Source organism: Carcharhinus amblyrhynchos, chromosome 12 (genome assembly GCF_965287045.1).
Source record: "Carcharhinus amblyrhynchos chromosome 12, sCarAmb.v2.hapA, whole genome shotgun sequence".
Classification (NCBI taxonomy): Eukaryota; Metazoa; Chordata; class Chondrichthyes; order Carcharhiniformes; family Carcharhinidae; genus Carcharhinus; species Carcharhinus amblyrhynchos.
In genome coordinates, this window is record NC_137335.1 from 8,835,664 (window position 1) to 8,850,490 (window position 14,827).

At 46.1% G+C, this 14,827-nt stretch overlaps 1 protein-coding gene across 1 annotated transcript in view; it reads left to right on the forward strand.

Annotated features, from left to right (window-relative positions):
- The first annotated feature begins 2,756 nt into the window (after positions 1–2,756).
- The window catches only part of hao1 (hydroxyacid oxidase (glycolate oxidase) 1), a 33,065-nt gene continuing 20,994 nt past the window's right edge, over positions 2,757–14,827 (forward strand). Inside the window, exons 1-2 of the mRNA XM_080199725.1 lie at positions 2,757–2,893; positions 11,645–11,796. Coding sequence (XP_080055851.1) covers positions 2,757–2,893; positions 11,645–11,796 — 289 coding nt within the window. The remainder of the gene's footprint in view (positions 2,894–11,644; positions 11,797–14,827) is intronic.

Below are 14,827 nucleotides of genomic sequence, written 5' to 3' on the forward strand. Positions count from 1 at the left end.
AACCTGAGAGTTAAATGTTAAGTGTGTGGGAGGGCAGAGTGCGGTGTGCTGCGGTTACCTCTGCCACGAGCGAAAGCAGGAAGGTTGCCTGGCAAACTGGTGTGCATTGACGACTTTGAACAACACGCGAGAGATATTCTTCCCAAAGCGGTGTACGATTATTACCGATCAGGGGCAGATGAGCAGCAGACATTGTCCATCAATGTGGCTGCTTTCTCTTGGAGCTTTAATTTAATAAGAAGTCTCTCAACACCAGGTTAAAGTCCAACAGGTTTATTTGGTTGCAAAAGCCACTAGCTTTTGGAGCGCTGTTCCTTCGTCAGGTAAGTGGGAGTTCTATTCACAAATAGGGCATATTATTGTCATAATTTTTTAAATTGAGTTTGTGTTTTTATATGCCCTGTTTGTGAACAGAATTCCCACTTACCTGATAAAGGAGCAGTGCTCCGAAAGCTAGTGGCTTGTGCTACCAAATAAACCTGTTGGACTTTAACCTGGTGTTGTGAGACTTCCAACTGTGTTTACCCCAGTCCAACACCAGCATCTCCACATCATTTAGCTCAGGGCATCTTGATTCACTTTGCCTTCTTGTCGATATATCTGGAAAAAATATCCCCCTGTCAAACCTGAAACTAAAGAGACAAACATCAGGAAATATCGAAGGAACAGATATATTTGATTTGATTTGAGAAAGAATTTCTTCAGTCAGAGAGTGGGTGAATCTGTGGAACTCTTTGCCGCAGAAGGCTGTGGAGGCCAGGTCACTGAGTGTCTTTAAGACAGAGATAGATAGGTTCTTGATTAATAAGGGGATCAGGGGTTATGGGGATGAGAAAAATATCAGCCATGATTGAATGGCGGAGCAGATTTGATGGGCTGAGTGGCCTAATTCTGCTCCTATGTCTTATGGTCTGATTTATTATTGTCATATGTATTAGTGTACAGTTAAAAGTGTTTTTTGTGCGCTATACAGACAAGGAATACCATTCGTAGAGAGGGAAAGAAGAGGGTGCTGGATGTAGTGTTACAGTCGTAGCTGGGGTGTAGAGAGAGATCAACTTAATGTGAGGTAGGTCCATTCAAAAGTCTGACAGCAGCAGGGAAGAAGCTGTTCTTGAGTCGGTTGGTACGTGACCTCAGACTTTTGTATCTTTTTCCCGATAGAAGAAGGTGGAAGAGAGAATGTCCGGGGTGTGTGGGATCCTTAATTATGCAGTCTGCTTTTTCGAGGCAGTGGAAATAATTGCATTTTGATTCCAATGGTCCAAGTAAACTTGCAAATGTCTGTTGTTTTCTGGAGATTTTTTTAAGAATTGGCCAGAAATTTCTGTTTTTATTATTTATTTATTAGTGTCTCAGGCAGGCTTACATTAACACTGTAATGAAGTTACTTTGAAAATCCGCTATTGCCACACTCTGAGCACTTGTTCTGGTATATTGAGGAAGAATTTAGCAATGCATCTAACTAGCATGTCTTTCAGACTGTGGGAGGAAACTGGAGCACCTGGGGGAAACCCATGCAGACACGGGGAGAATGCGCAGACTCCGCACAATGACCCAAGCCGGGAATCGAACCCGGGTCCCTGGTGCCTTGAGGCAGCAGTGCTAACCACTGTGCCACTGTCATACTCTAACAACGAATGCATGATTTTTCTCATGCTAATTTAACTTGAGACAATTTGTTCAATGCAAGTGGCTTAGAGCTTTGATGAAATAGTGGCTAGAGCAATTTGTATGAAGATATCGTGGTACGATGGCACAGTGGTTAGCATTGCAGCCTCAGAGTGCCAGGGACCCAGGTTCACTTCTCTGTCTGTGTGGAGTTGCACCTTCTCCCCATGTCTGTGTGGGTTTCCACCAGGTGCTCTGGTTTCTTCCCACAGTTCCAAGATGTGCGGGTTAAATTGATTGGCCATGCCAAATTGCCCCTTAGTGTCAGGGGTATTAGCGTGGTAAATATGGAGCCTAAGTGGGATTGTGCTCAGTGCAGACTCGATGGGCCGAATGGCCTCCTTCTACACTGTAGGGATTCTACGATTCTGTAAAGGTTTGTGAACAAATGAAATGAAAAGCAGGGCAGAGGCCTCTAGAGCAACCCAAAACCTCCCAGAGACGGGTTCTACATTCATCTGATCTGGAACTTCCCTGGCAACCATTCAAAATAAACTTGATTGGTAAAGGAAGCTTAATCCTGGCACGCTCGCCAGGGACCAGTGCCAAGAATCACCTCAATGTGAAATTATCGAAGGGTTGGATTTATCTAAATTGGTCTTCTCACCCATAAACCTGCAGATTAATCCACTTCAAATGTGTGTCTTTGTGCTGTCTGTTTTTTGTTTCAATGGGTTAGCAATCTAACTCTCAAAAAGGAGCAGAATGGGAGATCGGGTGGGGGTGGGCGAAAGGTTTTAAGGCCCAAATTGTGCCGACTCACCCAATTTCTCTGTGCCTTCGCAATCCTCCCAGGATCGTCCCCCACACACACAACAAACTCCGTGCCATTCTCCAGGTGCCCACCCTCTATATCTGGGTGTTCTTTTTTTGCAAACTCACGATGAACTTATGTTCTTTTTGTCTTTTGACGGGGGAGGTGGTCGGCCTGCATAAATCTCGGGTGAGTGACGATTTGCACGGACTCCATCTCCAAGTGCTGTCGACCTGAGAGTTAAATGTTAACCGTGTAGGAGGGCAGAGTGCAGTGTGGTGCGGTTACCAGCAGACGCTGTTTACCTCCGCCGCGAGTGAAAGCAGGAAGGATGCCTGGCAAGCCAGTGTGCATTGACGACTTTGAACAACACGCAAAAGAATTTCTTCCCAAAGCGGTGTACGATTATTACCGATCAGGCGCAGATGAGCAGCAGACGTTGGTGGACAACGTGGCTGCTTTCTCAAGGTATTCTTGGAGATTTAATTCAGCTCAGGGCATCTTGATTGACTTTGCCTTCTTGTCAATGTATCTGGAGAAAATATCCCCCCCCCGGTCAAACCCAAAACAACTGAATAAAAAGAGAGAAACATCAGGAAATATCGAATGAATAGGAACATTGGCTTTGGGTGGCACAGTGGTTAGCACTGCTGCCTCACAGCGCCAGGGACCCGGGTTCAATTCCTGCCTCGGGTCAATGTCTCTGTGGAACCTGCACATTCTCCTCATGTCTGCGTGGGTTTCCTCTGGGTGCTCTTGTTTCCTCCCGCAGTCCAAAGATGCGTGGGTTCGGAGGATTAGGACCATGCTCAAATAAAATTGGCCCTTAGTTTCAGGGGGATTTGGGTTGACGGGGATAGGCCCTGGGTCCAGTTGGTGTTGGCGTAGGCTCGATGGGCCGAATGGCCTTCATCTGCTCTATGGATTTGATTTGATTTATTATTGTCTCATGTATTGGTATACAGTAAGAAGTATTAATTCTTGCGTGCTATGCAGACAAGGCATACCATTCATAGAGAAGGAAAGGAGAGAGTGCAGAATGTCATGTTACTGTCATAGCTAGGGTGTAGAGAGAGATCAACTTAATGCGAGGTAGGTCCATTCAACAGCCTGATGGCAGCAGGGAAGAAACTGTTCTTGAGTCGGTTGGGACGTGACCTCAGACTTTTGTATCTTTTTCCCAATGGAAGAAGGTGGAAAGGAGAATGTTTGGCATACATGGGGTCCTTAATTATGCTGGCTGCTTTACCGAGGCAGCGGAAATACCTGCATTTTGATTCTTATGGCCTAAATAAACTGGTAAATGTCTATGTTGACTTCTGGGGAATTTTTTTAAAGAATTGGCTTGAAATTACTATTTCTATTAAGTATTAGTGTCACAAATAAACTTATTTTAACACTGCAATGAAGTTACTGTGAAAATCCCCTAGTTGCCACGCTTTGGCACCTGTTCGGGTACACTGAGGGAGAATTTAGCACGGCCAATACACTTAACTAGCACATCTTTTGGACTGTGGGAGGAAACCCGGAGGAAACCCGTGCTGACACGGAGAACGTGCAAACTCAGAACAGACAGTGACTCAGAACAGACAGTGACCCAAGCCAGGAATCGAACCCAGGCCCCTGGCGCCGTGAGGTAGCAATGTCACAGTGCTGCCCTAATAACGAATGCATATTGTGAATGCATGAGTTTTCTCATGCCAACTTAACTTGAAACAACCTGTTTAATGCAGACAGTTTAGTGCTCTGATGAAATAGTGGCTGGAGCAATTCCATACAAAGGTATCAAGGCGCGGTGGCACTGTGATTAGCATTGCTGCCTCACAGTGCCAGGGACCCCGGTTCGAATCCCGGCTTGGGTGATTGTCTGTGCATTCTCCTTGTGTCTGCGTGGGTTTCCTCCGGGTGCTCCAGTTTCCTCCCTCAATCCAAAGATGTGTAGGTTAGATAGATTGGCCATGCTAAATTGCCCTTTAGTGTCAGGTGGATTAGAAGGGTAAATGCAAGGAGGTGTGCAAGGATAGAACTTGGGTGGGATTGTTATTGGTGCAGGCTCGATGGGCCAAATGGCCTCCTTCTGCAATGTAGGGATTCTAAGAAGTGTATGGTTGCAACCATCACCAACTTGTACATAGCACATCATAATATTCCAACAATTTAACTTGACTTAAAGTCTTAAAAGGGCTTTCTGAGCTTGGTGGATGAATGCTGCTCCCCAGAGGCTTCTGACAGTGAATTAATATTTCAATTCGGTCAAGACATTTTGTGTAACAGACATTCTGACATGTCTAACAAACAAAAACTCAAGTTCATCCCAATATCCCTTTTGTTCCTGGTCTTCTTTTAAAAAAAAACAAACTGCTAAACCTGTTTCTTTCTGTGTTCATGCTACTCCCACAAAAGAATTTTCTTTAACTGGGCTTACTGATAGATCTGGGTAAGACTGTCCAGAAATTCCTCCACTCCCATATGCGTAGGAGTCTCTTCTACTCAGTCCAGTTCAATCCTGAGCTAGTGAGATTCAAAATGACTCAGACAAGGATCATATAGAATCCCTGCAATGCAGAAGGAGGCCATTCGGCCCACTCAGTTTGCACCGATTCTGTAACAGAGCATCTTACCCAAGCCCTTTCCTGTTACCCCATGTATTTACCCCTCTAACCTACACATCTTGGTCCTCAAAGGGGCAACTTAAGATGGCCAGTCCACCTAACCTGCACATCTGCATTGACCACAATCCCACCCAGGACCTATCCCCATAACCCCACATATTCACCCTCCTAATCCCCCTGGCAAGAGTCAATCTCTCATGGCCAATCCGCCTAACCCGCACATCTTTGGAGTGTGGGAGGAAACCCACGCAGACATGGGAAGAACGTGCAAACTCCAGACAGATAGTCTTCCGAGGCAGGATTTGAACCTGGGTCCCTCACGCTGTGAGGTAGCAATGTTAATTACTGTGCCACCATGCCACCCTGGGAAAGTCTCCTGTGGGTATCTTAGCTTGGGACTGTCTCGCCACTCACAAAGTCTCACATTTGGAAAGAGAACTAATGACTTAGTGTTAATTCTCGCCATCTTCCTATAGATCCTAATTCATACTCTTGTTTCGCCACCCCCATCAAGACTGGCACTGTCTGGACATGTCCCTCTCCCCCAGGGGCAATAATGACCTCCTTGTTCCTGTTCCTGGGAGGAAGTCCATGACAGGTTCACAAAATTGAGTGAAGGGAAGATCTGGCGAGGGAGGTCTTATGTTATAGTCAAAATGTATAGAAATGGATGTAAATGGGGGTTTTCACCAAGTCTGGCATGACGCAGATTCATTTCCCTTTCCTCAACGATTAGTGAAGACATTTAGTTCAGCAATGAGTTGCTGTCCATACATCCCAGAGCTCTTCTGGTGAAACCAAAGCTGGAATACAATGTCCAGTTCTGATAACCACAATACAAAGAGGTTGCAAACCAGCATAATCAAGGACCCCGCACACCCCGGACATTCTCTCTTCCACCTTCTTCCATCGGGAAAAAGATACAAAAGTCTGAAGTCATATACCAAATGACACAAGAATAGTTTCTTCCCAGCTGCTGTCAGACTTTTGAAAGGACTTACCTCACATTAATTTGAACTTTCTCCACACCTAACTATGACTGTAACACTACATTGTACATTCTCTCCCTTCCTTCTCTATGTATGGTATGCTTTGTACAGTGCACTAGAAACAATTGCTTCTCCAACTTAACCTCCCACTCTCCCATCCCTGGTATCACTTGAGTAAATCTCCTCTGTGTCCAAGAACTCTTTGATTTAATTTTTGATTTGATTTATTATTGACATGTATTAACATACAGTGAAAAGTATTGTTTCTTACGTGCTATCTCATAGAGACATAAAAACATAATCAAGGACCCCATGTACCCCGGACGTTCTCTCTTCCACCTTCTTCCATCGGGATGAAGATACAAAAGTCTGAGGTCACGTATCAACTAACTCAAGAACAGCTTCTTCCTTGCTGCCATCAGACTTTTGAATGAACTTTGCATTAAGTTGATCTTTCTCTACACCCTAGCTATGAGTGTACCACTACATTCTTTCCTTTCCTTCTCTATGTTTTTGTCTGTATAGCATGTAAGAAACAATACTTTTCACTGTATGTTAATACATGTCAATAATAAATCAAATCAAAGAGGCCTTGGACACAGACAAGATTTAGTAGAGTGGTACCAGGAGTGGGAGGTTAAGTTGGAGAAGCAAAGTTTGTTCTTGGAGCAAAGATAAGGGAAGATTAGATAGAGGTGTAGAAGATTCTGACAGGCTTGGATAAAGTAGATTAAAAAAAAACCTGCTCTGATTAGCTAATGGTAGAAGGAGTCGGGGATCCAGATGAAGAGTTTTGCGCCAACGGTGAAGGGGAGATGTGAGGAAGAATGTTTCTCACCGCCATACGTAATGACCTGAATCTTGCTGCTTATGAGATTGGCGGAACCATAGGCTTTTCATTTCACAAGGAAATTGGGTGAGCTTTAGAGGGTGAATAAACTGGCATGGCTACAGGGATAGAGTTGGGGAATGTGACTGATTTGCTCTGCTGAGGGCTGGCATAGACTCAATGGGCTGAACGGCCTCTTTCTATGCCGAATGATTTTGTTACCCTTTGTCACACGTCTTTGGAGTGTGGCAGGATACCGGAGGAAACCCACGCCGACACAGGGAGAACATGCATCCTCCACACGGACTGATCCGAGGCCGGGAATCGAACCCAGGTCTCTGGTGCCGTGAGGCAGCGGTGCTAACCATTGTGCCAACGTGCTGCCCTCAGTTCAGTTCATTAAAGAAGCAGGCACTGAAGAAGACTGCTGTTCTTATGCATGAAGCAAGCACCAGAATCATCTTTGGGTATGTGTTTGCGCCTTCAATGATGATTTAAACTTCTGGGTAGAGTTTGCAGAGTGTGGACCATGTTGAAGGCCTCATCTGTTGTGGTTGTGATTTGTATGTTTGTGCAACCTTGTAATCATGGTGGCACAGTGGTTAGCACTGCGGCCTCACAGTGCTGGGGACTGGGGTTCACTTCCCGGCTTGGGTCACTGTCCGTGTAGAATTTGCACGTTCTCCCCATGTCTGAATGGGTTTCCTCCGGGTGCTCTGGTTTCCTCCCGCAGATGTGCGTGTTGGGTTGATTGGCCAGGCTAAATAGACTCTAGAGCTCCAGTATGTGTAGGTTAGAGGGATTAACAGGGTAGATGCGTGGGGTTGCTGGGATGGGGCCTGGGTAGGATTGTTGTCGGTGTAGACTCGATGGGCTCAATGACCTCCTTCTGAACTGTAGGGATTTTCCGATTCTATGATCTACACATAGAGGAGGAGGAGGGGCAGCTTGCACAATGTGGAGGATTTGCAGGCGAGGAGGGAACAGAGTGGGACCTCTGCAACAAGTTTCAGGTGGAGAAGCCGAAGATAATTTAATTGCTTAGCTCTCTTGGCTGCCCTGCACATGAAATGTTGCACAATCCCCCATTTGTGGTAATGTTCCTTGGTACTTCCTTCACCACTCTCTTGCTAAAGAACAATTAATTTGTTGAACTCAGTATGCATGACAGCCTGACAATGTAGGCTTGTGGGCTGCCTTGAAACCACCTGGGTGACCCTGCCACATTTGAAAGGGCCATTACTTAATGGCAAGATTAATAATTGCCCTGAACTCGTTGTTCACCCAAGAATCAGCACACATTGGACAGTCCTTGACGTTTTCACAGAATCATAGAATCCCTACGTTGCAGACGGAGGCCATTCCACCCATTGGATTTGCACCAACAACAATACCATCCAGGCCCTATCCCCATAACACAAAGGGATAATTTAGCATGGCCAATCCATCTAACCAGCACGTCTTTCGGAGCACCGGAGCACTGAGAGAAAACCCAAGCAGACATGGGGAGAAGGTACAAACTCCAACAGTGACCCAAATTGGGAATCAAACTCGGGTCCGTAGCGCTGTGTGGCAACAAGGATAACCACTGTGCCAAATTTTTAATATTCCCGTTGTAACTATGAGTTGCCTGGGTGGGCTTCCGGAGAGTCAGTGCCGAATCGATGGCCCGAATGGCCTCCTTCTGCACTGTAGGAGTTCTATGATTGAATCGAACGGCAGAGCAAGCTTGATGGGCCGTGTGGCCTACTCCTGTTTCCTCTATGGGCGTCACGGTCAAGGTTTATTGCCCATCCCTAATTGCTCCTTGAACTGAGTCGCTTCAGAGGGCAGCTGAGAGTCAACCATATTGTTGTGGCTCTGGAGTGACACGTAGGCCAGACCAGGTAAGGATGGCAGATTTCCTTCTCTCAAGGGCATTAGTGAATCAGATGGGCTCCAAATTAAGAATTAACAACAGTTTTATTATCGCCATTACTGAGACCAGGTTTCAAAGCTAGATTTATTTGTCGTATTTAAATTCAATGGGATTTGAACCTGTGTCCGCAGAGCTTTACCCTGGGCCTCTGAATTGCTAGTCCAGTGTCATTGCCACTACACCACCATAAAATCCATCCAACAAGCAGCAATGCTGTGATGCTGGGTATTCATAGAATCCCTATAGTGCAGAGGAGGCCACTCAGCCCTTCAAATCTGTACCCACTGTCTGACTAGTTGAAATACTCTGGCCGTTCACACCAGCGAGATTCTCCAGTCCCGCTGGCAGCACACCCCAGCCCGCGGGTTTCCCGCAGGAATGAGATGACATCAATGGGAATTCCCATTGATAGCGACAAGACCGGAGAATCCTGCCGCTAGCAAACAACTCGCCCCCTCCCGCTGGCTGGATGGCTGGAGAATCCTGCCGAGGATCTTTCCCAGGCCCTCTTCCTCCACCCTACCCCCATAACCATCCACACTTACCAATCCATCTAAGCTGCTGGTAGCGCAGAGTGTGCCCCCTTTAATCCGTCACGTGGAATAGAAGGAAAAGATCAAAGCGTGGCTAGAAGTAAGTCCTCCTGCCTGAGAGGAGATGCTTCAGACTTCAGGTCAGTAAACAGGTTTGCGAAGCTTATCTGAGTTTTCACAATTGCTTTTCCAACCAGCAAAGGTCTAGTTTTACACAGCCAGTGGATGCAACTCACAGAATCACAGAATACTACAGCGCAGAAGAGGCCCTTCAGCCCATCGATTCTGCACCGTTGCATGAAAGGCCCTGACCCACCCACCTAATCCCACTTGCTGGCATTTGGCCCGTAGCCTTGAATGTTATAACGTGCCAAGTTCTGAACCGACCTCGCACTAAGTTGATCTTTCTCTCGATCTGAGCTGTGACTGTAATACTGCACTCCCACCTTTCCTTCTCTGTGAACGGTATGCATTTTCTGTATAGTGCGCAAGAAACAATACTTTTCACTGTATACGAATACATGTGACAATAATAAATCAAATCAAAATCAAATCATCCAGGTGCTTTTTAAAGGATGTGAGGCATCCTGTCTCCACCACCCACCTAGGCAGCGCATTCCAGACCCTCACCACCCTCTGGGTAGAAAGATTTTCCTTCCATCCCCCCTAAACCCCCCACCCCTCACTTTGAACTTGTGTCCCCTTGTAACTGATCCTTCAGCTCAGTGGAACAGCTGCTCCCTATCCATCCTGTCCATGTCCCTCGTAACCTTGAACACCTCAATTAGGTTGCCCCTCAGTCTTCTCTGCTCCAGAAAAAAACAAGCCAACTCTATCCAAACTCTCTTTATAACTTAAATGTTCCAACCCAGGTAGCATCCTGTTGAATCTCCTCTGCATTCCCTCCAGTGTGTTCATGTCTTTCCTATAATGTAGCAACCAGAATTGAATACAGTGCTCCAGCTGTGGCTTCACCAAAGTTGTCTACAACTCCATGATGACCTCCCTGCTTTTGATAAAGACAAGTGTGCCAGATGCCTTTTTCACCACCCTATTAATCTGCCTTTCTGCCTTCAAAGATCTATGGACAAACACACCAAGGTCCCTTTGTTCCTCGGAACTTCCCAATGTCAGACCTTTCATAGTATTCTTCCTTATCAAATTACTCCTTCCAAACTTCAACAGTTCATCTTTCAACCTCTCAAACTCCAAGCTTCTATTACTACTTGTAGTGACATGGGCTACACTGGCCACACTAGCATTTATTGCTCTTCCCGATGTGGTCTTAGGTGGTGTTAAGCCACCTCTGTAAATATAACCAAATGGCTCGCTCAGCCATTTCAGAGAGCAGGTAAGAGTCAACCGGAATGGGGGTAAATTGAGTGAAGTGGACACTCAGCGAGACCTTGGTGTCCTTGTGCATTGGTCGCTGAAAGTAAGCTCGCAGTTTCAGCAGGCGGTGAAGAAGGCAATTGGTATGTTGGCCTTCATAGCAAGAGGATTTGAGTGTAGGGATAGGGATGTTTTACTGCAATTGTATAGGCCGTTGTGTAGCCACACCTGGAGTATTGTGTACAGTTTTGCTGTCTTTATCTGAGGAAGGATGTCCTTGTTATAGGGGGAGCGCAGCGAAGGTTTACCAATCCTGGAATGGCAGGTCTGTCGTATGTAGGAGAGACTCAGTTGGTTAGGATTATATTCATTGGAGTTTAGAGGAGTGAGAGGGGATCTCACTTCTGCTTCTAATTTCTGTGTTTCTATCATGCTGAGAGTCTGGAGTCACATTTAGGCCAAACCAGCAGATTTCCTTCCCTATGGGACCCTCATCGATCAGGAATCTGATATTTATGTGGCTATCTTTACTGATATGAGTCTCTTATGGCAGATTTATCTGATTAATTCTTCCTCAGTGGTCATGGTGGGATACAAACTCATGTCTACTTATCTCGTCGCTGCCTAGAAGTGCCACAGATGACAGTCCTTCCAAAGAAAAGCATTAGCAATGGGCCAAAGGTGGAGACAACTAGTCTGAGCCTGTCTCTAGTCATCTAGTGGAACTCTTTGCCACAGAAGGCTGTGTAGGCCAGCCCATTGAGTGTCTTTAAGACAGAGATAGATAGGCTCTTGATTAATAAGGGGATCAAGGGTTATGGGGAAAAGGTAGGAGAAAGGGAATGAGAAAGATATCAGCCATGATTGAATGGTGGAGCAGACTCGATGGGCCGAGTGGCCCAATTCTGCTCCTGCGTCTTATGGTCTTATCTTCTGACTTGCCAAGTTAGTGCTTCCTGAGGGCAGGCCAGTAGCTGATTTCTAATTCTCCCGTTTGTTTTGCTAGATGGACACTGTGCCCACGGATGCTCAGGGATGTTTCCAGGATGGACTTGTCTACCACTGTCTTGGGACAGAGGGTTAACATGCCCATTTGCGTTTCCGCCACTGCCTTGCAAAGGATGGCTCACCCAGAGGGCGAAGTGGCAACAGTGAAAGGTAATCGATGTTTGTTGCTGGATCGGTTCCCTCCAGAGCCACAGACCGTGACTCACGTTAATTGCATCTCCATTTTCCCTCTCGCATTTGCGACCATCTGACTGAAATACCTCGGATGTCAGGGCCTGGCCTGGTTGCCATGGATTGTGTGTCAGTCCAGATCATCCTCACCGGACAAGAGGGCACAAAAAGATCGCCAAATTTCTGGCGTGGGATACATTCATCGTACATCAAGTTTCATAGAAGAAATCGTAGAATCCCTACAGTGCAGGAGGAGGCCATTTGGCCCATCCAGCCTGCCCTGGCAACAATCCCACCCAGGCTCTATCCCCGTAACCCCAGCTAGTTCCCCAACACTAGGGGGCAATCTACCCTGGCTGATCCACCTAACCTACGCACCTTTGATCATTAAGGGGCAATTTAGCATGACAAATCCACTTAACCTGCACATTTTTGGACAGTAAGGAGCAATTTAGCATGGCCAATCCATCTAACCTGCATATCTTTGGACACTAAGGAGCAATTTAGCATGGCCAATCCATCTAACCTGCATACCTTTGGACACTAGGGGGCAATTTAGCATGACCAATCCACCTAACCTACACACCTTTGATCACTGAGGGGCAACTTAGCATGACAAATCCACTTAACCTGCACATCTTTGGACACTAAGGGGTAATTTAGTATGGCCAATCCACCTAATCTACAAATCTTTGGGAGGAAACCAGAGCACCTGGAAAAAAACCCATGCAGACATAGGGAGAACGTGCAAACTCCACACAGACAGTGACCCGAGGCCAGAATCGAACCCGGGTCCCCGGCGCTGTGAGGCAGCAGTGCTAACCACTGTGCCACCCACAGAGTTTCTGCCTACTTTCGCATCAATTTACAAATCATCGTGCTGGAAGCTAGTCCTGTCCACAAAACAGGCTGCGCGTTCCAGATGGCATTCATCACAAGGTGAGTTTCCATCAACAGCGCTCGGTTAATAAGATAAGCGCGTACGAGTTGGGAGGAAGAATAAGCCACATGGTTCCTTGAGCCTCCTTTGCCATTCAGTAAGATGATGGGCTGATCTGACCTGGACCCCAACTCCACTCTCCTGCCTCTTCATCCCCAACTCTCCTCCGGTTCGGAGATCTATCTCAGCCTTGAATAAATTGAATGCCTTGGTCTCCACAAGCTCACTCTTCAGCAGAAAATTCCAAAGGTTTGTGTCCTCTGAAGAAAGGAAACTTCCCTATATCACCATGGGCTTTGGAGGATGCATTTTATTTAAGCTAAAGACACAATGAGGCACCTTATGCTTCCACATATCAGTAAAAGTTTATTTATTAGTCACAAGTAAGGCTTACATTAACACTGCAATGAAGTTACTGTGAAATTCCCCTAGTCACCACACTCCGGCGCCTGTTTGGGTCAATGCACCCTAACCAGCACGTCTTTCGGAATGTGAGAGGAAACCCATGCAGACACGGGGAGAATGTACAGACTCTGCTCAGACAGTGACCCAAGCCAGGAATCGAACTCAGGTCCCTGGCGCTGTGAAGCAGCAGTGCTAACCACTGTGCCACCGTGCCAGTTATTAGATTTCATTTTAATTCATGAAGAAACTGATTAGTGTACACCAATGATACTGGTAAATAATTTTGTTTAGTTTTTTTTAAATGAAGTAATTTCCACTCAAAATAAGATTAAACAAAGCTGCTAAACTAGACAAAATAAAATTTACCATAGTCAGATCTCCTTCTCAAAGGATTTGATTTGATTTATTATCGTCACATGTATTAACATACAGTGAAAAGTATTGTTTCTTGCGTGCTATATAGACAAAGCATATCGTTCATAGAGAAGGAAAGGAGAGAGTGCAGAATGTAGTGTTACAGTCATAGCTAGGGTGTAGAGAAAGATCAACTTAGTGCGAGGTAGGTCCATTCAAAAGCAGGGAAGAAGCTGTTCTTGAGTCGGTTGGTACATGACCTCAGACTTTTGTATCTTTTTCCCGACGGAAGAAGGTGGAAGAGAGAATGCCCAGGGTGCGTGGGGTCCTTAATTATGCCGATGGTTAGCACTGGTGCCTCACAGCGCCTGGGACCCGGGTTTAATACCGATTTTAGGTGACTGTGTGATATTTCTATGCTCTCCATGTGCCTGCGTTGGTTTCCTCCGGCTGCTCCGGTTTCCTCCCACACTCCAAAGATGTGTAGGTTAGGTGGATTGTCCACGCTAAATTGCCCCTTAAGGTCCCAAGATCAGTAGGTTAGATGAATTGGTCTTGTATGGTTATGGGGTCTGGATAAGATACTCTTAGAGAGTGGGTGCAGACTCGATGGGCCAAATGGCCTCTTCTACACTGTAGGGATTCTATGATTCTAATGCCTCTGCTTGTCAGTTTGGACCTGGTATGTTCCTTGTGTGGGGACTGTGAATTGGATTCAATTTGATTTGTTATTGAAACATGCAAAGAAATGGATTGGGGGCCTTTGTAACGCTGAGAAAGGAATAAATTCTTTAAAAATTCATAATGCAACAAAATATATAAAAGATCACGTTCTAAAATGTTGCACTGATAAATGGCGGATGTCATAATGGGCCATAACGTCCGAGGCCCAAAGCATCAGATTGTAAGGGGCTACCCTTAATGTGTGCTGGGGAGTTCCCTTTGGATGTTCCCAGTTAATGTTTGCTTGACTAAGATCCGGAGTGCGATATTCCCCTGGGCTATTGCCCTGCACGGGGAACCATCTGGAAATGCGATTTAAATCGCAAACTTAGAAAATTACATGAAATTAAAACATCCTCTAACTTCGTAGTAACTATGGCACAAACCCCACAGACTATGGCATGGCTTGGGTGGCACAATGGTTAGCACGGCTGCCTCACAGCGCCAGGGACACGGGTTCGATTCCTGACTTGGGTCACCATCTGTGTGGAGTCTGCGTGGGTTTCCTCCGGATGCTCCAGTTTCCTCCCACAGTCTGAAAGACATGCTGGTTGGATGAATTGTCCGTGCTAAATCCTCCCTCAGTGT